At 55.2% G+C, this 24,834-nt stretch overlaps 1 protein-coding gene across 2 annotated transcripts in view; it reads left to right on the top strand.

The window, feature by feature from the left end:
- Adamts14 (ADAM metallopeptidase with thrombospondin type 1 motif 14) overlaps positions 1-24,834 on the top strand; it is a 75,209-nt gene that overhangs the window by 48,532 nt on the left and 1,843 nt on the right. For both annotated transcript variants that reach the window (XM_027931303.2, XM_027931302.2), the window contains exons 8-21: positions 1,083-1,226; positions 2,061-2,193; positions 3,433-3,546; positions 5,602-5,750; positions 7,433-7,608; positions 9,690-9,823; positions 10,207-10,330; positions 11,365-11,445; positions 15,856-16,019; positions 18,030-18,198; positions 18,664-18,796; positions 20,297-20,504; positions 22,684-22,813; positions 23,834-23,938. In XM_027931303.2, the coding sequence (XP_027787104.2) occupies positions 1,083-1,226; positions 2,061-2,193; positions 3,433-3,546; positions 5,602-5,750; positions 7,433-7,608; positions 9,690-9,823; positions 10,207-10,330; positions 11,365-11,445; positions 15,856-16,019; positions 18,030-18,198; positions 18,664-18,796; positions 20,297-20,504; positions 22,684-22,813; positions 23,834-23,938 (1,964 nt within the window). The remainder of the gene's footprint in view (positions 1-1,082; positions 1,227-2,060; positions 2,194-3,432; positions 3,547-5,601; positions 5,751-7,432; positions 7,609-9,689; positions 9,824-10,206; positions 10,331-11,364; positions 11,446-15,855; positions 16,020-18,029; positions 18,199-18,663; positions 18,797-20,296; positions 20,505-22,683; positions 22,814-23,833; positions 23,939-24,834) is intronic.

The following is a 24,834-nucleotide window of genomic DNA, read 5'->3' as shown; positions in this document are numbered from 1 at the left end:
CACACTTAAGCCCAGGCGGCAGGCCAGCCGGGGCTGGCTGTGGGCTCTGCACCGAGGTTGTTTACAGCAGATTCATTCATTCATTCAACCGGTGTTTCTTGCAGGCCCTGTTCTAGGAACAGGGCTGCAGTGGAGAGCCCGAGAGAGACACCCGCAACAGACAGACTGGAAAGAAAGAGCCACATCCCCTGTGTCAGGTGGCAATGTGCACAGGCCATGCGGCTGGGCTTGCATCCACAGAGACACAGCTAAGGGATGCCCTCAGCTCCGTTTCTCCCACAGCAGTGGTGCCTCCTCTCCCTGGGCCTTGGTTACCTCCACTGTGACACAGGGGCTGGCACCAGCGACACTGAGGTGCCTCCCTGCTGTGGAAGCTGATGGTTGCATCTCCCTGGAGCCAGGAGTTCCTCTTCCTGGAGGGGACAGGGGGCGCCCACTCTTCCTGAGCACAGGCTCCTCCCTGTGGAGAGACAAGGATGAGCTTAGGGGGCCCATGTGTCTGCCTGGGGGTTCGGGCCAGATGCCGCCACCTGGAATTATTAAAAATATGGGGAGGTTTGGGCTTTGGCATTAAATACTAGCCACAAAGAGCAAAGTTTTAAAATTTAACTATCTTGGGTGGTGTCTACCAAGCGTGGAGCTCTGGGGTATGTCTGGGGTCTGGGAGAGTTTAAGGGTGGCACCTGGAGGGCTCAGGGAAGGGTCTAGACCTCCTGACCTAAGTCTGCCTTCAGCCTGGTGGGAGACAGTGCATGGCGCTCGAGTTGATGGTGGCAGGATGGGGGTGCTGTAGCCGACAGCCCTCGGGCAGGTGGCCTGGGCTGGTGTCCTGGAGCAGCAGTGGGTTGGGCTAGCCATGGGAGCGGTAGTGATGAGGGTGGGGTTTGAGGAGGGAGACGGGTGCTGGGAGGAAAGAACAGAGGAGCCCCAGGCAGACACAGCTTTGCACCCAGCGGCCTTGGAGAGAGAGGGCTCTGCCTCCCCAGGGCCCGAAGCCTCCTGCCTCCGGCCTGCCTGCCTGTCTTCCCTGGGGTGGGCACCCCAGCGCGACTCAGGCCTCCCCTCTGTCCCCTGCCTTCCAGGCTCGGCATGGAGCACGACGGGCAGGGGAACGGCTGTGCGGACGAGACCAGCCTGGGCAGCGTCATGGCGCCCCTGGTGCAGGCTGCCTTCCACCGCTTCCACTGGTCCCGCTGCAGCAAGCTGGAGCTCAGCCGCTACCTCCCGTAGGTCACCTCTGCCCCTGGGGCTGGGGAGCAGCTGGCTTTCTCCCTCACATTATCACCGATACCCTACCTGGCCCTCTCCAGCCACCTGACCTAAACACCCCCCTCAGCATCACAGGGGGGTGGTGTGCATGGGAGATGGTTTGCATTTAATTCTTTTTAAAAACCAGACCCCTGCCCCGCCCAAGATGCTAATGAGAGTCAGCTGGCAGTCCTCCTGGGACTCTGGATTCACCGAGCCTGCAGGCAGTACCCAGGCTGAAGGCTGGGAACCTCAGGCCCGGGCTAGGGTATCTCTGTCTCCCCAGAGGCCCAGAGAAGGGGCAGGATGAGAGGGTATGTCCAGGTGCAGGGCCAGTGTTGAGATCCAGGCCTGAGAAGGGGCCGGAGTGGACATGGTGGGCAGCTGGAGGCAGGGATGCGGTCATGACCTCTGCAGGGAGCTGGCCTGGCCAGGCTTCCCGGTGCACTTCCTGCCCAGGGGCCGGGCTTTGCCCCTTCCCTCGGGGCACAGAAAGCCTCACGTTATCCACGAATCGACTTTAATCTTGGCCATGGCGTGTCTGTCCCTTTAACATGAGTCAAACTGGTCTCCTAAGCCAGCTGTGACCCAGCTCCTAGCCCGAGTCCGGGGTCCCTTGCCCTACTGCTGATGGAGCCCTCCCACGCAGTCACTGGGAGAGACCAGGCTCCAGGCCAGGGCTGCTCGGGTCAGCCTTCCTCCCTGGAGAGCAGCCTCCCATCCCTGCAGGTTGCTCCCATCCCAGCCCCTGACAAGGAAGAGCGAGGGACCTCCTGCCCGAGGCCCGGCTCACCCCCTTGTTTCTCTGGCAGCTCTTACGACTGCCTCCTCGATGACCCCTTTGAACCCACCTGGCCGCAGCCCCCGGAGCTGCCCGGGATTGACTACTCAATGGATGAACAGTGCCGCTTTGACTTCGGCACCGGCTACCAGACCTGCTTGGCAGTGAGTATTCCCTGGGCCTCTGCCAGGCCAGGGACGCCAGGGCCATGTCCTTCCCTGAACCAAGCTAGTCGTTCACAGGGTACCTTCCACCTGGACTGTCAGTCAGCCTGGGGATGGCCTGCAGGCTTAGTGCTGGCCACCAGGGAGGAGCAGGGTGGACAGGACGCAGGCTCTGCCCAGGTCTGCTTGTGGGGACAGGTAACTCAGGAGGCTTGAACAGCCTCTGCCCTGGGAAAGATGGTAGGAGTAGCCCAGGGAGGGAGGCCCTGGCTGGCTGCTCCCTGGGGGTTCACCTGGGGAGCCATCCAGGTGTTAGATCAGGTTCTGGTCCTTGGGAGCACCCCTGTACCCACATGTCACCTCTCTCCAGGGGCGTCACGTCCTTTCCCCCGCCCCCATCCTTATGCCCGAGACTGCAGGTACCAGGAGCATAACCCTGGTTCACCCTGCAGGACAGGAGGGGAGGCCCTTAAGCCTAGAGATCAGCTCAAATCACCTGGGAAAGAGCCAAACTGTGATACCTGTGGCCCTGGCTGAGGCTCTGATAAGGTGACATCGGAGGGCAGGGCACTTTCTGAAGGGGAGGCCTGGGTGATCCACGTGCTTTGTACCCCCCACGTAGGGTATTCAGGGCCCTTACCTGCATGGGACAGAGGCTCTCTTTGGTACCACGAGGAGCCCCTATATGTGGTCACCTTCCCTTCTCTCTAGACCATGCTGGGACGTGTGGTCTGACACAGCACAGCTTTGGGATGGAAGGACAGGGTGTAGGATTTCAGTGCCTAAATGCTGTGTTGGTGGGATGCTCGTCTGGCAGGTAGGGATGAGGCCCCTGGGGCTTTCCAGGATAGTCTGGAACACACGATCACCAACCTCTGGCCTTGCTGGATGTCCACCTTAGAGGGAGATGGGGGCCTCAACCTCAGCGGTGTCCCTTTAGCATCCCCTATATCACAGGAATTTGAGAACTCCTCAGAGCCTGAAACTCTTGTCCCAGGTCAGTGACAAGGTAGCTTCTGCAGATTAAGGAAAGGAAGCCAGGAGAGGACTGCTCCTAATGGGGAGAAGAGGGGTCCTGGGAGCCAGTGGCACTTGGGGTGAGAGGAGCTTGAGAGTGTGTGAGCTCTGGTTTCCTGGGCATCCACCACACCTCCCTCTCTCCACCGCCACCCCCTGCCCCTTGGACAACTTGTGAGGGCTGGAGAGTCAGCCCGGTGACCCAATCCTTTTGCCACACAGTTCAGGACCTTTGAGCCCTGCAAACAGCTGTGGTGCAGCCACCCGGACAACCCATACTTCTGCAAGACCAAGAAGGGGCCCCCGCTGGATGGGACCGAGTGTGCACCAGGCAAGGTAGCTGCAGGGTCTGCAGCGGAAGTGCTTTCCCGGGGGGTGGGACATCCCTGGCCGGGGCAGGTGCAGATCCTGGAGGCCCCAGGCCTGTGTATACATGAAGGAGGGCCAGTGCCAAAGGACAGGGCAGCAGATCTGCCAGGAGTCTCCTGCAGCCTCCCACATGCTACGCTTCCCTCCACAGGGAGCCCTTCGCCTCCACAGTTGGCCAGGTGTAGCAGGATCTCATAACCGGTCAGCAGGAATGCTTGCCCCGTTTTACAGATGAGAAAAGTGAGGTCCAAGCAGGTCAAGGAATTTGTCAGGGCCACATAAGGAGTGATTAGCCTACGGGGGATGAAGGAAGATTCCAGGCATCCACTCCCAGCCCCAAGCTATCCCTTTCTCCCTCAGTGTTGAGATATTCCTGGTGGGTGTTTGCTCCCTTGTGCATGCCTGGGTGCCAGGGTTGCTTTGGTCAGGGGACCTCGTTCCTGGGTCTGAGGACCCTGAGCTGGGGTTCTGCTCTCTTGCTGGCCCTGCCCTTGTGTGTTGGTGACCTTGGGCCATTCATTGAACTTCTCCAGCCCTGCTGATGCTGCTTATCCCTGACCAAGCCTCCTTCCCGTGCCTCAAGATGGAGGTTATAGGGTCAGGCCAAAGCAAGTAAAGGAGCCAAGAAAAAGCAGGATGGTTCAGAGAGGTTTTTGCTTAGCATCAGCTGTGAGCCCAGTGCCCCACCCCCCAGCTTGCCCTTTGACCTGTGACCTCTGCCCTAGCCAGGCTCAGCCCGCTCCTACTGGCCCTGCTGAGCATCTCCCAGGTTTGTGCCTTCACAGATGGATGGGGCTTCCCTAGCCCTGGATGTGCCCCGTGGGCTCCAAACCTGGTTGGTTCCCTTCCTAGACAGCTTTATCTGCTCCACGTCTTACTGCTTCTTAAATTTTCCCAGGTGGTTTCAAAGTCCCAGGCCCTCCCGGGTCACAATTTCACATAAAGAGTTAATCCGTGAGTCTCAGTTTGGGCTGCATGTTGGAATCACCCAGTGAGCTTTTAAACTCCCCACCCCTAGAACAGGGAGTGACTGCACGTGGACCCAGAGGGTCTTTTGGGGGTGGTGGAAATGTTCTGAAATTGAATTTTGGTGAAAGTTGCACGACTCCCACAATGAGTGACTTTTCTGGTTTGTAAGCCGTGCCCCACCATAGCTTCTGAGAGCCCTTTCCCCTGGGGATTCCGGCTTAGCTGGTCTGCAGGAAGCCCAGGCATCTGGAGTTTTAAGGGCCCCCCCCCACCCCCTACCCCATGACTCCAAGATTGAGAATTGCTGAGCTCATCTCTTGAGAAAGGCCCAGAGAGCTTTGCTGTTTCCTTCACATTATCCTAGAGCAAAAGAGAGGGCGTTCCCCTCCTTGGAGAGCCCAGCTCCTGCTCTGCAGGGGCTGGTGCTGCCGCTCTGCAATAGCCCTGGTGAGCAGGTGAGTGCACCCAGGCTCAGCAGGAATAGTGGCCCACCCAGCTGGTCATGGCTGAACTGGGGCTCCAGCCTGGGCCTCTGGGACTCCATGCTTCTGCTGCCCACACTGCAGGGCAGGCCCCCCTGGCCAGCTTGACTCCAGGGACACATCTGCTTGTGGCCCCAGAAAGGAAAGTCAAGGTGCAGAGCCAAGATCAGATCTAGATAGCCTGGGAAGGTTGGTCTCCTCCTCCTTTTATTGCTCCTGGATGATGATGGAACTAATTGCATATTTATTCTCCTCATTAATCTCATTCAATATGCTCTGCTATTTCTGGAGCTCTGTGTGCTCCCAGCACTGAATTCTGTAGTGAGGTGCAGTTATCCCCGTGGTACTGTTGAAGATGAGGCTCAGGAAGGTGAACCCCCTGTCTGAGGTTGCTCAGCTGGTGACAGGGGTGGGACCCTGTCCACCCCCGGCTCCTCTCTCAGTGTCTCTTTTTCTGAGCTCTCCCATGGTGTCATATGCCCAGCTGTGCCTTGTGTCCTCTTGAGTACCCACCCGGGCAGGCTCTGCTGCAGTGGTCCAGGGTGACCTCGTGCCCTCTACTTCACCCCAGTGGTGTTTCAAAGGTTACTGCATCTGGAAGTCGCCGGAGCAGATTTATGGCCAGGATGGAGGCTGGAGCTCCTGGACCAAGTTTGGGTCATGTTCTCGGTCCTGTGGGGGTGGAGTGAGATCCCGCAGCCGGAGCTGCGACAACCCCCCGTGAGTGCACTTGGTGGGTGGGCTGAGGGTCTTGGAGGGGAAGGTGGTGGTGGGGGACAGAGAATGGCTCCTGTGTGTTCTATGGATGAGGACCCAAGATTGTCAAGGGTGGGGCAGGTCATTCCCACCAGCATTCCCCAGTGACCCATCATTTCTCACTTTTGTGAGTGTTTCAGAATTGGGATTCTCAAATTCTCATGTATAGAAGATTCTCCAGAGGGTCTGGGTGGACCCAAGACACTGTTGATCAAGCCCCCCCTCCCCCATGAAATGTGTTGCACATGATCCCAAAGTTTATTTTCTACCACATGGAACAGAACTTCCTTTTTCTTAACTTACCTCTTTCTAACAAGGTCCTCGTGCCCCTACCCAAACTTCAGCATTCTGGAGAGACATTTGTCTCTCTTTCCCTCTGTGGGATCCCCTCCCCTGCTCCATGGTTTCAGAATTTCCCAGATCTTCATGGTCCCCATCTCCCAAGCCGAAGCAGCTTGCTTAGGGTAGCCTCATGAGAGACGGGGACTGGCAGAGGCTGCCTGGTGGATCAGCTGTTCCTAGAGACTTTCACATGGACAGAGCCTGGCCCAGCTCCCTCCTGGCACCAAGTGGTGTGATGAATACTGCCAAAGGGCAGATCACAGGACCACAGTGGCTCTAGCATCCTCTTAGGTAGTGACCCCACACACCACTGCTTCCCTGCGGGAATAGAGGCTCACCGCTTACTGAAGCAGCCGTGCCTTCATAGACAGCTGTATTGACCTCCTGCAGATGGAGCCGAGGTGGACCTCCCTGTAGTCTTCACCTGTGGGAGATACAAAAGCCAAGGTGACAGGAAGGCCCAGTGGCACCCCCGCTCTACCACCTCGCAGTCATGACCTGCAGTTATCCCCTGGATCAAAGCAGCCGTCCATTGTGCTCCTTTGTAATAATAGCTGGTTTTATTTTTTGAGGCTTAAATGAAATAACATGTGCCCTCAGCACCATGCCCAGCAGAGATTAAGCACTTAATAGATACCAGCTAATATCAAAATAGTTGTTACAATTATTATTAACAAAGTACACTGAGCATTTGGTCGGGCTAGACAGGATGCTAAGCACTTAATCGCAGACGCCCCTGTAATTCTCCAGCATCTGTGAGCAGGGTGTGATTAACCTCATGCCCTTGGATTCTTGTATCAGTAGTTTTTAATCCTCTTGACTTCATGGAGAAAAGAGTGTAGATCGCTTTCCCATACCCTCTCTTATCATTTTTATAGACACCAGTAGGCAGGTACGATGGGCCCTCTTTTCAAAGGGAAATTCAGGCAAAGCCAAGTGACTTGATCAAGGTGCATGGCCAGGCCTGGGGCGCCATGCTCTTCTGATTCCAATCCAAGTCTCCTGGACCACTCTTTAGTGTATTATGAGATTAAATGGATGCGGATGCAAATAGACGTCATTGAGTTATTTATTAAGTGCCTACTGCATGGTTAATCGGTCCTAGTGTCCATCTGCCTGTCCCCTCACCCTGGCACACAGTGGAACAGGTGATGTGTGCCCCAAGGAGGGGGAGGGAGGGTCTGGAAGGCGCAGCTCATCGGCCATGCTGCGGGTTGCTTGATAAGTTAGTGGAGCCCTTTGATGCTGGCTGAGCTGAAAGCCCCCACCCGCCCCATCAACCTGGTCTTTCTGTGCCACCCTAGCCCAGCCTACGGAGGCCGCCTGTGCTCAGGGCCCTCCTTCGAGTACCAGGTCTGCAACAGCGAGGAGTGCCCCGGGCCCTACGAGGACTTCCGGGCCCAGCAGTGTGCCAAGCGGAACTCCTACTACACCCACCAGAACACCAAGCACAGCTGGCTCCCCTACGAGTCTGAGGATGGTGAGCGGCCCCATGCCCACTCCCCACGTCCTGACGACACTGGGGCTGTGTGTTCCAGGGAAGTTCCTCCCTCAGGTGTTCCCATCCGTGGAGGTGCCGAAAGGGACACTGCCATCATGAGTGTGGCCACAGATCTTTGTGCAGGCCTGTGCGTGGTGACCCTGGGGTCCCCATCTGGACCATCCCTTGATCGCATGCTCTGACCACGGTTTCCCTGCAGATACAAGTGGCCTGGGGCGGGGCGGGGGGTGCTTTTCCCAGGGATGCCCGTAGAATCCTGCAGGCTACAGTTGGGGCTGGTGCCTTTCAGACATCTGTGCTTGCCTGCATGGGTGAGCATCTGTCCTAAGAATGTTCCAGAGAACACAGGAACACTGTGCTCCCTAGAAAAAGTGAGGCTGGAGCTCAGATCACTTCCTGGAATTTGTCCCTGGGATCTCCCAGCCCTTCCCAGGGCTTCAGGCACCTCTCACTTCACATGACCAGTGTCCCCAGAAGCTCAGTTGTATCACATGCCAGGTTCTTATCTGGTACTGACCAGGTCTCCATTCCAGCGGTCACTGGAGGTGATTTGAAAGGCAGGCAGAGGGACCCCTCCATGCTGCCTTGGATGGTCACACAGGCCTCAGCACTCACGCAGAGGGTCAGAGTTTGGGGACCGTGCTGGTGTCAGTTGCTGTCTGCGTTGGATACTCCTGTGGGGCCCCATGTTCATGGCATCTTAGAGCCTTCAGGCTGGGGGGCCCTTCCCAGCCCTCGGAGCCCATCTCTTGCCCCAAGCTCCTGTGTTTCCCTGTCGGTAGATGCTGCTTGCCATGCCGCCCTGGGCTCCAGACAGCTCCCATGAGAGTGGCCTCTCATTCTCTGAGCCCAGGGTTGACCCCAGGACCCCATGCTCCCTGGCTCATGTTTAGAATGACAGAATCCTCAAATTGAAAGGGACCTCAGGGGCCTGTCATGGCCACACCCTTGCAGGGGGTTTCGTGGAAGTTGGCTGGCTCCCCTGGACTCCCAGACCCCTCCTGCCTGGTCTCACTGGCCAAGACCCTGCCTGTCTCCCGTGCAGAGAAACCAAGGCAGTGTGTGTGTCGGGCTCCAGGCTGGGGCCTGAATGCTGGCCGAGTGGCCTGGGAGCTCAGGATCTGGAAGCAGGAGCCAGACAGGTTCCTTAGAAATGGGCTGTGGGAGACAGAGGCTGGCCTTGGAAGGCTTCCAGGTCTGGTCAGTAGCAAAATGGGGCAGGGAGGGGAAGGCTGGGAGGCCCTGGGCAGCTGGACTTTCCCAGGACTTCTAGACAAATTCCAGGAAGCTGGTTAAGCCCCCAGTCTCGCTTTTTCTAAGAAGCACAGCAAGTGTTTATGTTTTCTCTGGAACCTCCTTCTTAGGTCATCAGCAGCCCAGATAGAGAAGAGAACATTTTCATAGATTGAACCAGAAAGAACCCTCTTCCCTCCCTTTCTGCTGCTCCATTTACAAATCCAAATCCAGCCCACCGCCTGCCTGGCTTGTCCACCACTTTTGAGGTGTATAAATGTGTTCAGATGCAGGGTCAGACCACGGTGTGCTCGGCTGCTGGGGCAGGTCCTGCTGAATCACCGTGCGGCCTCTCCTCCTCGATTTCCTCCTCTGTCATTCTAGAATCTACCTCCCTGGGGTGAAACGAGTTAGTTTCACAAAAAGCATTTCAGGTTGTACATCAGGGTGTGCATAGGCTTTGATACCTGGGAAGCAGCCACTAAGCCTTGGCTTATTATTTCGGGTATGATTTTGTCACTTGATTTTTCTCAATATCCCGATGTGGCACTCTGCTGACCAGGGATAATGAAATAAGCTGTGAGAGGCTAAAGCACTCGCCCTGGGAGACTGGAGACGTGACTAATTAGCACGCATCAGAGCAGGGATTTTCTGCCTGGGCTCCACACACAGTGATCCCCCGCTGTGCAGAGCTGGTGGGGGGTGGTGTACGGGGTTGTGGGGGGCTTCTTGGCTGCACCACAGGCTGATGGCAGGCTGATGTCGTCCTGGGCTACCTGCTCTCTGCAAGCCCAGTGGGGGGATCACCGTGGCATCTCTCCCCACAGACACCCAGAAGTGTGAGCTCATCTGCCAGTCGGCAGACACGGGAGACGTGGTGTTCATGAACCAGGTGGTCCATGACGGGACGCGCTGCAGCTACCGGGACCCTTACAGCCTCTGTGCCCGTGGCGAGTGTGTGGTGGGTGCCCCCTCCAGGTCACCCACCCTCTGCTGGTTCTTGGAGACTGGAGGGAGGCTCCGTCCCCGTCCCATGCTCCTGAGGAAGATAAGCATGCCTGCACCTGCTGCACTCAGGACACCCCCTTGGTCCTTGACACAGCCCTGGGGTGCTAGAAGGGGTCATTTACTGCCCAGTCCGTTCAAGGGGAGAGGAGATGTCAAGAATTGTCACCACACGGGGTTCAAGACCAGGTTACATGGCAAATCTGTGGGCGACCTGTCTTTGGATACCTTTCTGCCTAAGGTTCCTCTCTAGGCCAGGGCCTGGAGACCAGGGAGGGAGCCAGGGGCTTCAGGGACCGGGTGCAGGGTTCTTTCCACTCATCTCACCTCTGGCCGCAGCCCGTTGGCTGTGACAAGGAGGTGGGGTCCATGAAGGCTGATGACAAGTGCGGGGTCTGTGGCGGTGACAACTCCCACTGCAGGACTGTGAAGGGGACCCTGGGCAAGGCCTCCAAGCAGGCAGGTGAGCTGGGCGGGGCCCTCCTCCTTGATCTGTGCCATGGTTCAGTGTGGGGTGGAGGGGCCCCCGAGCCTGTCCCCAGACCTCCCCAGGCTGCCCAGGGGTTGGTGAGCCAGAAGCAGCAGCCCTCACCCCGTCTTCAGGCATGCTGCGGCTGCACACTGGGCCTGGGATCTCAGAGAAGCGCCCTCCTGCTGGACGGTGTGTCGGGCTGGGAGCCCCGCCGTCTCATTGGCATCAGGGCTGTTGGTGGGGCGAGGGTCAGATAGGTCTGAAGGTGTGGCCAAGGCCACAAGATTGGTCATCTGTCTTCCTCTTCTTCCTCTTCCTCTTTCTTCTTCTCTTCCTCAACTTCCTCCTCTTCCTCCTTCTCCCCTCTCTCATTTTCTTTAAACCTGTGGTACCTCTTGCTTTGGACTCCTGGTATCTCTGAGTTCCTTGGCTCCCCACCTCCAATCTGATCAAACTCGATGTGGAAAGGCCATCTGGTAGTAGTCCTTTACATGTTAGTGTGAACTAGATCTCCCTGTTTCCCTGGGTGGGGATTTTATAGTTTTGCTTTGTCTTTCCTTGTATGTGACGGCAGAAGGTTGGCAACTCTGAGAAAGGCTTGTTTCCAGGCCTTGGAGTGGGAGGGCCATGGGGGCCCAAGACAGCCACCTGGGATCTTGTGGCCTATTTCATCGAAATCCCTCTAGTATTCTAAGGTGTGAAAAGAAGGGGAGCTGAGGCCAGAGGCAGGAAAAGGAGAGGAAAGGGAGAAGTGAGAGAACTGGGCCAAGGGAGGGGGGCATAATAGCCACACCTTGCCCACGTGTTTATAGGGTGCCTGAAACTGTGACATGCCATTGGATCCCCTGGGGGAGCAGGTCCCATCCCTGCTTTGCCGAGGAGGACACAAGTTCAGAGAGGTTCTGGGGTTAAGTAAGATGTTCCTGATTAAGTGAGAGGCTCTGCAAGTAAATAAGGTGGGGTGACAGGCAATGGGCCACCTACTCAGGGAGATTTCTGCTTTTCTGGAACCTTCTGTGCAGGAGCAGCTGTCAAACTGGTGCAGATCCCGGCAGGTGCCAGGCACATCCAGATCGAGGCGCTGGAGAAGGCCCCCCACTGCATTGGTGAGTGCTGGGTACTGGGAGAGGTGGCAGGCCCCAGGCCCTGCCCGCAGGTCCAGGAATTCTGGGAGAACAGAGGACAGGTGGATGTCCACAGACTTGAATGATGGACAGAGAATCCCTTTTATTTTATTTCTAAACATATGCTGAGTGGGTGACTTGTCCCATGGTTCAAATTTCAGAAAGTCTACAAGGAAATCTAGTTAAGAGTCTCCCTTGCACCCCTGTCACACAGGGATTGTTTTTCCCTCAGGGGAAACCACTGTTAAAACTTCTTGTCCATGTGGATGGCTTTTAAAGGAAAACCATTTTCACAGAGTGTATCCGTCAGCTTTTGCTGCATAACAGACAGCTCCAAACAACAGTCATTTCTGAGCTCACAGTTCTATGAGTCAGTCTCAGGGCTGGGCTCAGCTGGGTGGTTCTGCTGCTGCTTAGATGGACCTTTGCAAATCCTGTCAGCTGGGGACTACTTGGTCTAGGACGTGTGAGGTTGGTGCTGGTTCTCAGCTGGGGTCATAAGGGTGACAGGGCCATATGTGACAACAGCTAACTGGGATTATTCACAGCGTGTCTGTCATGTGGTCCTCAGCAGTAGCAAGAGAAGGCAAACCTCAAGGTGCAAGTACTTATTAAGTCCCTAATTTTCCAATGTCCCTTTGGTCCAAGTCACACAGCCAAGCTCAGGATCAAAGGGAAGAAAATCAGATTGTGCCTGGGAGAAATGGTCAAGTCACAGTACTGGGGGGCCTTGCCTGTAGGAATAGGGGGAACTTGTAGCATTTCTGCCTTCCACCCTGGGGACCCTTCAGTTACTCCTGTTATAACGATACTTAAACACAGTCACTATGTGAGGTGTCTACCCTCCACGCTTGTCACGGTCACAGGGCTATGAAGCCAGGACAGATTAAAAATTAGAACCCTGAAAGAAATCAAAAGATTCAAATTAGTTAAAATAATTCAAACTAAGAATATTAACATAATGTAAGAGATATTTTTGTTGATTTATTTTGTTTTAGTTTTGATGAAACCAAATTGGCAGTCAGAAAAATAAGTGCATGCAGGCCTTGGGGTGGGGGCGTGTAGCTCAGTAGTAAAGTATGTGCTTAGCATGTGCAAGGCCCTGGGTTCCATCCCCAACGACACATGAACCAAAAGTAAAATAATAAATAAGCGTATCCACATCCATGTAAAATAGATTTGTGGTGGCCAGGGCCCGCGGGGAGGAAATGGGTAATAACTAATGGGTATTGGGTTTCTTTTGGGGGGTGATGAAAATGTTCTGGAATTGCAATGGCTGTGACTAAAGGATCTGACCAGCACAACTGGAGAGGAGGAAAAGTTTATTTGAGGGCTCTCAGTTTCAGAGTTCTTAGTCTGAAGCCTGGCTCCGCCAGCTCTTTGGGGTTCAAGGGGAGGCTGACCATCATGGTGGAAGAGTGTGGCAGAGGGAAGCAGCTCACATCATGATCAGAGAGCAGAGAGAGACTCCACTTGCCAGATACAAGTATATACCCCAAAGCCACGCCCCAGTTCCCATCTCCTGCAGCCACTCCCTGCCACTGCAGGGATTGACTGATGAGGTTAAAGCTGTAACCCAGTCATTTCTCCTCCAAACCTTCTTGTTGTCTCACGTGTGAGCGCTCGGGGGTCACCACACCTAAACCCTGACACACAGTGATGTGGTGAATGTTCTAAAGCATCACTGAATTGCACACTTCCCAGGGTGGACTGTGCCACTGTGAACTCTACCTGAGATGCAGACGTGGTGCTCCACGGTTTGAGCAGGGCCTGGGGGCCACCAGCAGCAGGTAGCAGGTGGGCTATCCTCTGAACACACGCCTGCGTTCAGAGCCCTCACAGAGGGCCCAAGCACTGCAATGTCACCTTGGTTTGTTACAGAGGCTCCTCTGTCCTATTATGCCCCCAGGTCGCACTGCTTGGCACCTTCTCCATCATAAACACTAACACGAAACGTGACATTTCTTGGTGAGCACAAATATCATGAAAATGCCAACAACCAGATTTTTAGATTATTGTTAATATAATGCTATAAAAATTTTAAGAAGCTTCCTGGAGAACTCGTATCCCCTGGAGAAGATGTCTGCCTTACCTGCTCTGGGAGGCCCCAGGAAGGATGCAGTACACACAGGCCGTAGGCACGAATGGACGCTCAGGCCCTCTGTGTGCTCTAGTTAGCCTGGGGGGTGGGGACAGGGCCAATCTGGGTCTGTGCTGTAGCATGAGCCTGGGGACACTTCAGAGATCTTCAGGATGTGGGGATGGTGTTGGGTCGGGGGCAGTGGGGAGGCACGTTTTCCCCAGACGCCTCTCCTGCCTCCCTGCAGATGAGACTGCATTAGCAGTCAGCCCCTCTACCCTCCAGAAGTCTAGGTCCTTGATCCCCACAGGTGGGGAACAGTCCCTGTGGCTGAGCTGTTCTCATGGGACCAGGCGAAGGTGAGAACATTCTGGGATCCTGGAGGGAGAGGGAGCAGGGCAACCTTAGGGCTGAGATCTATTTGTGTCATGCATTTATGTGTGTAGGTCCATGGTGGCCCTCGGTAGGTACACAATTGAGAGTAGATGCATGTGTGTGTGTGTGTGTGTGTTTTTGTGTGTGTGTGTGTGTGTGCGTGTGTGTGCACATTGCCTGCAGGGTCTGTGCTCTCTGCAGAAGCCCAGGACTTCTGGTAGCAGCCACTGCAGTAAAGGCCAGGGCTCTGTCCAAACTTGAACCCTCTTTCTTCCATTATCTTATGTGAGCCTCATGACAATCTATGAAGGAAACTGTGACCCCATTTTTGCAGTTGAGGAAATAGGCTCAGAAGAGTTAGGTAGTGGCCTGTGGTGACAAGAGGCTCAGGGCACAGCTGAGTCTGGGTGTAGAGTCATGCTGGCCCAACCTCACCCCTGGAATGAGGGACATACAGCCAAGTGTTTGTGACGGTGGCCGTGAGCTGCAGAAACCTGGCCCAAGGTGCTGCCTAGCACTAGGGTAGGCAGTCTGAGGGTGGAGGGACTGGGCAGCTGTGGAAGAGGCCCTGGAGGGAAGGAGGTGAGGGGCAGCTCCCAGGAAAGGGAGACTCTGCTCCCCTCCCCCTTCCCTATGGTTGCTGCCTCCCCTCCAGCCAGGGCAGACCCCCGCCCGCAGGGAGCCTCAGACCCCCTGTCTTTATTGTAGTAGCCTGGCCCTTAGGATGTCAGCAAGGGGTCACTCAAGAGCTAACAGAATGACTGGCTCGTGGTTAGCTCTTAGGTTGCAACTACTCACTTTTTTTTTTTTTTTTTTTGGTACTGGGATTGAACCCAGGGGTGCTTAACTCTGATCCACACCCCAGCCCTATTTTGTATTTTATTTAGAGACAGGGTCTCACTGAGTTGCTTGCTGAGGCTGGCTTTGAACTCACGATCCTCCTGCCTCAGCCTCGGGAGCCACTGGGGCATGTGCCACCGTGCCTGGCTTGATTACCCTCATTTTAATCTAGATGGTGGGGCTCTGAAGGGCCTCCCTCCGGACACCCCAGGGTGCCAATCCTTTGCTTCCCCTCTCACTCTTTGGCTAAGGGGCTGGGGTCCCATGTTTCCACCCTTCCTCTACCTTGGTTGCTTCTAGGGTGGCCAAGGGAACACCCACGGCCTTGGCCGGGCCTCTGCTTGGGCACGACTCCGCCCACCTGCCACTCAGCCTCTTTAGTAACAAGTTGCCAGTTCCTCACTGACTGGGACATAGAGGGATAGAAATTCATGGATATTCTCAAACCTCCTGCTCCCTGTGGCCCTGTGCTGGGCGGGAGCTGGCGCTGTGCCGTCAGTCTGCTGGGAAGGGCGAGGCGTCTGTGATAACCAACAGCCTGTGAAGCCCCCAGTGCCTGGGCCATCCCTCCTCGGCCAGGGCTCCTGCGCGTGTGAACTCCTTCCCTGCCCAGCAGCCCCACAGGGGGTGGGGTATGCTAGTATCCGCCTGGCACAGCAGCCCTGTGGACTGGGGACGATCACCAGTCCCGTCTTACAGGTGGAGAGGCGGCGGCAGCATTCGGGCGGGCAGCATAACTTCCCCCTGGTCAGTCTGACTCCAGAACCTGGGCTCAGCCTCTGCTACAGAAGCTTCAGAGAGGGCAGCGTCCCTGAGCCGGGCTACCTGAGGAGGGGGTTATGCTGGGCCTTAGTGGTGGGCAGAGGTGAGTCAGGATGCAGGGAAGGCAGCAAAGGGGAGCCGTGGTGCAGCAGGGTCCAGAGGCAGGGACAGCGCGTGCAGGGGGACACTGGGTTGACCTGTGTACAGAGGGCTCAGGTGGGAGGCGGGGCAGCTGGACAGCAGCCCTGAGGGCCCCATGGGAAGGCCTTGACTGGCATATGCACTGGCCCCCGTAGCAGGGGATAGAAATCTGTGTGACCCTCTCCCCCGGCCAGTGGTGAAGAACCAGGTCACGGGCAGCTTCATCCTCAACCCCAAGGGCAAGGAGGCCACAGGCCGGACCTTCACCGCGCTGGGCCTGGAGTGGGAGCACACGGTGGAGGACGCCAAAGACAGCCTCAAGACCAGTGGGCCTCTGCCCGAAGCCATCGCTGTCCTGGTGAGCCCCGCTCCCTGAGGTGGCCCCTGCCCACTCCTTGTACCCCCTCACCGTCTCCACTCCACCAGTCCAGAGGAAAGTGCCCACTCCTGTGTCTGCAGGAGGCCACGGCACCCTCTGGGGACAGGTCCTCATTTGTGCTTAAAAGCTGTCAGGGTGAGCGGGGCCCAGTGGGGTATCCCTGTAATCCCGGCTTCTCAGGAGGCTGAGGCAGGAGGATCCTAAGTTAAAGGCCAGCCTCCACCTCTAACTCTCAAAATAAAAGATAAATAGAGCTGAGGGTGTAGTGGAGTGGGAGAGCACGTACGTGAACACACTCACACACAAGCTGGCAGGATGACAAGTGAGGAGGGAAAAGGAAATGGTTGTCCCCTCAGTGTCACACCCCAGGAGGTCACACGCAGGAAGTCTGTTTTTTATAGCAATATTGGAAAGGGTTCTGGTCAGAGGTGTGTGGTGAGGCCAGGGCTGGCTCCCAGGTCACCTGGCTTCATTGAGAGTCAGCGTGCATCACGGCATGGTCAGTACGTGAGTCCTGACATCGCTTTCTCAGGACTTGAAGGCAGCTGACCAGGGGGTGCTATCTGGCAGTGTTGGCCTCCTAAAAAGGGGACATGGGGGCTGGGATTTGTGGCTCAGTGGTAGAGCGCTCACCTAACATGCATGAGGCACTGGGTTCCATCCTCAGGGCCACATAAATGTAAAATAAAGATATTGTGTCCACCTAAAAAAAAAAAAACTAAAAAATAAATATTAAAAAAAAGGGGGACATGGCCATTGTCCTGGATGGGGCCCATCTCTGCCCACACGTCCTTCCTAGACCTGGGCCAGGGCTTGTGGACCAGGCATTGTTAGGCCAGAAGATTGGCCCACAAGACCTGTGACCACGTGCCCTTGGGTTTTGGGGAGAAACCTTGGGTGGCGGGGAGACCCTGGGTGGGCTTCTTCCTGTGCGGCCCCCTCCTGTCAGGGAAGCCTGGAGGGCAGGCTAGGCCGGTGTTGGCGTCGGCATGGTGATTCCACCCAACACAGTACTTTTCTATTCAATTTGTTTTTATGGACCAGCCATTGATCTATGGCCAGCTGGTTTTCAAGGGCACAAAGGCCGTTCAAGGAGGAAAAAAAAATAGTCTCTTCAATAAATGGTGGTGAGACCACTGGACATTCACATGCTAAAGAACAGAGTTGTACCTCCACCTCACCCCTCGGGCAGCTATTAGCTCAAAATAGATCCAAATAGATCAAAGACTGAAATGTGAGGCCGAAACCAGACAGCTCTTAGAAGAAAGCAGAGGGGTAAATCTCCATGACCTTGGGTCCTCCTCGATGTCAAAAGCATAAACCACAAAAGAAGACCTAGATGAATTAGACTTCATCAAAATTAAACACTTATAGCTTATAGCTGGGCGCAGTGGTGCATGCCTGTAATCCCTGTGGCTAGGGAGGCTGAGACAGGAGGACTGAGAGTTCAAAGCCAGCCTCGGCAATGGCGAGGCCCTAAGCAACTCGGCGAGACCCTGTCTCTAAATAAAATACAAAATAGGACTGGGAATGTGGCTCAGTGGTCGAGTGCCTTGAGTTCAATCCCCAGTACCTACCCCCTCCAAAAAATTAAACACTATGTGCATCAAAGAGTCCTGTCAAGAAAGGAAAAGACCGGCCACGAGATGGGAGAAAGCATTTGCAATCCATTATTTGATAAGGATTTGGCATCGGCTGGCCATCTTCTGGGGTCAGTCAGGGAGCAGGTCCTGCCCTCTAGAACCCAGGGAAGGAAAAGCATGCAGAGCCTAGCATGGGCTGCTCTAGGGCCTGACACACAGTAGGTGCTTAATTTGGGGGCAGAAGTTTGTCACTTGGCTGCTGGTGTGAATCCTGCCCGCCTGCCAGTCCCAGAGCCGACCCCTCCCAATCCTGACCCTGTCCTTCTCTTTGGCTCCTTCACCCCCTCTATCAGCCCTGCCTCTCTCTCTGGTTCTGTGCCACCTCCTCCTTCTCGTCTCCCTTTAGGTACTGCCCCCCACTGAGGGTGGCCCCCACGGCAGCCTGGCCTACAAGTATGTCATCCATGAGGACCTGCTGCCACTCATCGGGAGCAACAATGTGCTTCTAGAGGAGACGGACACCTATGAGTGGGCGCTCAAGAGCTGGGCACCCTGCACCAAGGCCTGTGGAGGAGGTACCAACCCCCTGACCCTCCAGCTCCTTGTGGGAGCAGCCCGGCCTCGGTGGGGAGGAGTGGGGAGGCAGAGCGTGGGGGTGATGTTTCCACTGGACGTTGACCGTCCCTCCTCATGCCTCAGTTTCTCCTTAAAGATCTCCAGTGTGTGGAAACATTCTGGGTAGGGCTTTGGGGCGGGGACCAGGGGCTGCTGGAACAGTCTGCAGGCCGGGGACCCTGCCTGCAAGAGCTTCTCCTCAGCGGGACAGGTGGCATCCAAAGCCACTTCCCCAGCAGCCCTTCTTGGGAGTGTGGGAGACCCATCAAGGAGGGTATTCTGCAGAAAGCTGCTCAGGCCGGAGGGGCTGTGGGGCCCAGAGGGAGGTAGGAGGAGTCTCCAGCATCTCCAGAAGGTTCCCTCCTGAGGACTTGGACAGGCCAGTGGGAGCCTGGAGCAGACTCACAGCAGCCTGCCCTCCACAGGCATCCAGTTCACCAAATATGGATGCCGGCGAAGACGCGATCACCACATGGTGCAGAGACACCTGTGTGACCACAGGAAGCGACCCAAGCCCATCCGCAGGCGCTGCAACCAGCACCCGTGCTCTCAGCCTGTGTGAGTGCTCAGGGACTCTGGGAGCCTGGCCTTGCACTGCCTCCTGGGGACAGCCTGTGGCCAGGTCTCCCAGGGAGAGAACAGCCCGGGCAGCAGGTTCTGCCCCTCTGTGCCTGGCCATGCACTCTGGGCTTTCAGAATCACTGACTTCCCCTCAGTGACAAGTTTTCAGTGCCTCCAGACCCCTGGCTCTGGTCACGGTAGTGTTCACCATCTCCTCAGTCTGGTCATCAGGAGTCTAGGGACCTGGCCTGCCAGCCCCAACATGGCCTAGCCTGATTAAGATTCCCTAGCCTGAGGGCACAGGCTCTTCTGAGCACAAGGTCATGTCCTTGGGGCTATTCGGAGGGACCTTCAGGGAGAGGTTAGTGCAGTGGTTTTTGGAGGACTCAGGCTCAGACCTCGGATCAAGCCTCAGGACCTCCTCAGCTCCACCTGGCGTCCCTTGTGCCTCCACACAGGGCCAAGGGCAGCTGCCCACAGGGAGGTACAGAGGGCCTTGTCCATCGTTCTCCTCTGCCCCCCGGGACGACTGGGGCAGGGCAGGAGTGCTGAGGCTCCACACTAGAGCCACTCCTGTACCTTGGGCTGGACATGCCATCAGGGGCCAGGGCAGGAGCTGGGTGGCTGGCACTAGAGTCTGCTGTAGCTGTCCTGTGCCAGGGACAGCCTCATCACCAGCCCCTGTGCTTCCCTTCCACTTGTCCCTTTACACTGTCACTCAGACCACTGTCCCACAAATGTGGTGCTCACAGGGCCTGCATGCAGGGTGAACCGGCCTGGGGTCCTGGGTGGGCTGTCCCCTACCCCCAAATCTTGAGTTCTTTTTTTTTTTTTTTTTTAAAGAAAGGGGTTGAGTTTGAATATGTGCTTCAAAGAGCTCTAGTTGACTAAAAGAAACCTCAGGAAACTCAGGGGAGAAGGTGTCGGGGCTGCCCCTCCCACACCCCCACCCAGCGGTCTCCTCCGATGATGGCCATGGCCACTTGAGATGCTGGTGGAAGTTGCTTTGCTGCTCAGAGATGTGCAGACCACCCGTGGAGTTGCAGGTGCTGTCCCCCTGAGGGTGGTGATGACCATACTACACACTTGCTCTTGTGTGGAAGTATGTCTTTGGTCTGTTTTGAGCACTACTCTGTCTCAGGACCCAGAACGGTGCCTCGAATATTTATGGGATGTTGAAATATCCTGATGTAAAGATGGGGTGTCACTGAGGCTTAGTGGCCTTAACAGCTGACCCCAGGACATGCGGGATGCAGAATTTAAACATGCCTCTTTCTGGTTTTGCCAATGAGGAGACAGAGCGGTGGAGAATAGTGGCCTCCCTGAGGTCATCCAGCCAGGCAGCTGCAAAGCAGGTGGAGGGTCATCTTGGCCCCAAGCGTTCTGAAGCTCAAACCCACCCTGCACCCCTTCCGTGTGGCCTTCTTGGGGTGGAGGTGACACCTGGAGGGAAGCATTCCCTTGGTCCCCTTCCCTCCGCCTCTTGCCCCCTCTCAGGTGGGTGACCGACGAGTGGAGTGCCTGCAGCCGGAGCTGCGGGAAGCTGGGGGTGCAGACCCGGGAGGTGCACTGCTTGCTGCCCCTCTCCAATGGCACTCGCAAAGCCCTGCCAGCCAAGGTGTGCCCTGGTGACCGTCCTGAGGCCCGGAGGCCCTGCCTTCGCGTGCCCTGCCCAGCCCAGTGGCGGACAGGAGCCTGGTCCCAGGTGAGTTGGCCTCAGGAGGCTGGCTGTGGTTGGGAAGGGAGGAGCCTGAGTGGAGAGGCTCAAGGGCCTTCCTGGGGCTCCCAGGAGGCAGAGAGCTTCCGTCCACACCTCTCCTCGCATCTAATGCTGTTTTTCTCAAAACAAAATGGAACGGCTCCCGAACATAGGCACGCGGCTCTGTGTGGGGCGTGTCCCTTTCCTTTAAGGCTCACACAGCATCAGGAGGCACGGGTCCGTGTCCCCAAGTCCCAGATGAGCAGATGAACGCACATTCTTACATGCTGAGCGCCAACTGCATGCTGGCATTGTACAGGAATGCCGGGAACAGAGCACCAGGCAAGATCCTCGCCCTCCTGGAGCTCACCGTCCAGATGGGGGACAGAGTAGACAAAGGTCGAGAGTACAGATCCAGGTGGAGCTGTGCAGGGTGACAGGGAATGTGACCCAGGACAAGGACAGAGGGTGGTCAGGGAGGGCCTACGTGAAAGAGTATTAACCGGGTCTTCTTAAAGAGTCTAATCCCACCAGGCGTGGTGGTGCACACCTGTAATCCCAGAGGCTCAGGAGGCTGAGGCAGGAGGATGACGAGTTCAGAGGCAGCCTCAGTAACTTAGCAAAACCCTAAGCAATTCAGCAAGACCCTGTCTCTAAGTAAAATATAAAAAGGGCTGAGAATATAGCACAGTGGTTAAGCCCCCTAGTTTCAATCCCCGGTACCTAAAGAAAAAGAGAGTCCAAACCCCTACCCAGGGCTCGGGTGCAGCTCAGTGGAAGAGTACTTGCCCAGCATGTAAGGGCCTCTGAGTGCCAGCCCCAGTACCAATACAAATAAAAAAGCAAAAGTAAATAAAAGACAAAAATCCCTACTTGTGTAGATTTTATATTTATCTCCATAACATATAGCTTCATTCATTTTGATATAAAATAAAGATTGCTAGTCCTCCAAGGCCTCATAGAGAAAACGGATGGTGAGCCTGGTAAACACTCAGGTCTGGAGGCTGCTCTTGGTCATTATTCATCCTGGGGGGAGGAGCCATGGTCGTCCCGTGGTTGTCTGTGGCCCGGGGACCCTTGTGTCTCACCCAGTGGTCACATGCTCCAGGATGAGAAGTAAGCTCTGCAGGCTCTCCCGTGTCCTGCTTTAGGAGGATTTGGTCAGTGCCTAAAATGTGACCTGATTGGGCAGCCTTGTTCCCTGGGGGCCTGCCTCTCCACCCCAGAATCCTACCCCCCCACCCCGTGACCCATTTATCAGAGTAGGAAGTGTGTCCGACCCGGAGGTGGCGTGTGTGACAGCCCGAGCCCCTGATACCTGTTACCTCTGCTCCTGGCACTCATGCCTGTCCCTGACAGGGAAGGAGACATTGGGCAGACCTCTACAAGTGGGGTAAACTGAGTCACAAGATCATGGCATGTCAGAGCTAGAAGGGGCCAGAGAGATCCTGTCCTTTAGGTCTCTTGATTGACAGAGTTGGGAACTGAACTAATGAGGCTGCTAGTTAAGGCTCCTGTGTGTCCTTAACAAGGTGCCATCGAGTAAATCATCCTGCCTAGGTCACTCCATGGGGTGGGCTGCAGGGGAGCTTGCTAGGGGGATACACAAAATATTTAAGAACCCAGGCACAGGGCTGGGGCTGGGGCTCAGGGGTGGGGCGCTTTCCTGGCCCGTGTGAGGCACTGGGTTCGATCCTCAGCACCACATAAAAATAAATAAATAAAATAAAGGTATTGTATCCAACTACAACTAAACATATTAAAAAACGAAGAAGGAGGAGGAGGAGGAGGAGGATGACGACGACGACCAGGAGGAGCATAGACCAGGCTCAATTAACACAGGTGGTAGTAGCTGGAAGGGGGTCCCAGAAGTCCCCTCCCGCCACTCACTTTGTCTCCCTGAGAATTTAGCATGGAGATTGTGGGAGGGTCTTTGGAGTCCCAAGCTCGGCGCAGTTGGTCTTCATCACTGATTAAGGACAATCTGACAATGGTGTGGTGGCCAGGTGAGGCTCCTTAGAAGCAGTCCTTGCAAGTCCCTTTGGTCAGGTGAAGGTGTGGCACCCTCCTTTGTACCTTTCTGTCCTTGGGCTTTAGCTGGATTCTGAGCTCACTGGTCCACCCTCTGTCTCTCCTTCCACCTGTCCTGCCTGGCGCTGTCCTGGCCCCTGCCCTTTCCTGGCAGTGCTCGGCCACCTGCGGAGAGGGCATCCAGCAGCGGCAGGTGGTGTGCAGGACCAACACCAACAGCCTTGGCCAGTGTGAGGGGGACAAGCCAGACACTGTCCAGGTCTGCAGCCTGCCAGCCTGTGGAGGTGAGCCGGGGATGGGGAGGCCTGGCCCAGCAAGGCCTTGACCTTGCACCCAGACCTGCCTTGGATTGTGGCCCTTAGGAATCCCAGATATAGGCTAAGCATCCCTAATCCAAAAATATGAAATCCAAAGTGCTCTAAAATCCAAAACGTTTTGAGTGCTGGCATGATGCCACAGGAGAAAAGTCCATACCTGACCTCATGGGGCAAGCCGTGGTCAAAACTCAGATGCACAGCCTGGCGCGGTGGTATACACCTATAACCCCAGCCACGGAGGAGGCTGAGGCAGGAGGATCAAAAATTCAGGGCCAGCCTCAGCAACTTAGTGAGGCTATAAGCAATTTAGCAAGATCCAGCCTCAAAATAAATAAATAAATATTTTTAAAGGGGGTTAAGGATGTGGCTCCATGGTTAGGTGCCCATGGGTTCAATCCCTGGACCAAACAAACAAAAAACAACCAAGTTCAGGGCTGGGGTTGTGGCTCAGCGGTAGAGCGCTCACCTAGCATGTGCGAGGCCCTGGGTTCAATCCTCAGCACCACATAAAAATAAATAAACAAAATAAAGATAAAAACCAACCAAACAAACAAAACAACCACGTTTGAGGCCAGCCTGGGAAACTCGGTGAGACCCTGTCTCAAATAAAAGTTAAAAGGGCTGGGGAGCTGTGGATGTAGCTCAGTGATGGAGTACCCCTGGGCTCAATCCTCAGTGCTGCAAAAATAAACAAACATACAAATAAAAAATTCCTATGTAGAACATAGCATCCTCAAGGGGAACGTGATACACAAACTTTCATTCCCCAAATTATCTGAAAAATATTGTGTAAAGTTACCCTCTCACCATGTGTACAAGGAACAAGTGAACCTTGTGTTTAGACTTGTGTCTTCACCAATGTATTTCATTATGTGCATGAAAATATTGCAAAGTCTGAAATCATCTACACTGTGAACTATTTCTGGTCTCGAGCATTTTGGATAGGGGGTGCTCACCTGTACTAGAGCTGCTTCTCCTTGCTCCCAGGAAACCTCCAGAACTCCACAGTGAAGGCCAAGGAGCCTGTGACTCCAGAGGGGCAGTGGGTACCACAGTCAGGGCCGTCGCCTCCCACGAACAGGATAGCATCAGGTAGGTGACTGAATGGACTCCTCCCTCACTCCCCAAACCTTTCAGGGGGCCCAGGCATCCAAGCATGGGCCAAGTAGCAAAGCAGACCCAGCCTGACATCTGTCTGTGTGGCCTCAGCTTCTTGAGCCTCCAAGTCTGCAGCTGGGAAGTGGGATGGTCCTGTGCTGGTCCATAACCTCTTATCTGGGGTTCCAAAATGCTTAGGAAAAGCTGGGCACACGCCTGCAATCCCAGGGGCTCGGGAGGCTGAGGCAGGAGGATCATGAATTCAAAGCCAGCCCCAGCAACTTAGTGAGGCCCTAAGCAATTCAGTGAGACCCTGTCTCTAGATAAAGTACAAAAAAAGCACTGGGGATGTGGCTCAGTGGGTAAGCACCCCTGAGTTCAATCCCCAGTACAACACACACACAAACAAACTTAGAAAAGTTTTTATCCTGAGTTTTGTGCAAACTCCTTTTGTTGCAAAATCAGACCAGACCTAATGAGGTGACTTAGTCTTTTGCTATTGAAACTTTGCTATATTTGGTTACAAGGGGATATCTATCAGTCTATTGAGGATGTTCTATAATATGAATACACAGAGGACTAATTTTCTGACTACCCCCCACCTTGCCCAAGTCCCAATTCCGAATCATCTGGATCCAAGATTTTTGGATGAGCAACTATAGGTCACCCCTTTGTAGGGCTCTTGAAAAAATTAAATGAAGGAACGCCCCCCACCCAGCTGTTGGCCAACACAACAGGAATAGCAGTTTCTTTCTGCTTCATGTCCAGGAGCCTGTCAGTTCATCTCCCATCTCTCCATTCGTTCCTCCATGAAGAAAGATTTGCTGAGCACCTGCTATATGGCAGGATTTATGTTTTTTGCTCCCTTCTTAGGTTTTCTCTCTTTTTCT

The sequence above is a fragment of the Marmota flaviventris genome, chromosome 4 (assembly GCF_047511675.1).
Source record: "Marmota flaviventris isolate mMarFla1 chromosome 4, mMarFla1.hap1, whole genome shotgun sequence".
Classification (NCBI taxonomy): Eukaryota; Metazoa; Chordata; class Mammalia; order Rodentia; family Sciuridae; genus Marmota; species Marmota flaviventris.
The sequence above is the reverse complement of the archived record's forward strand: the minus strand, read 5'-3'. Positions and strand labels throughout refer to the sequence as shown.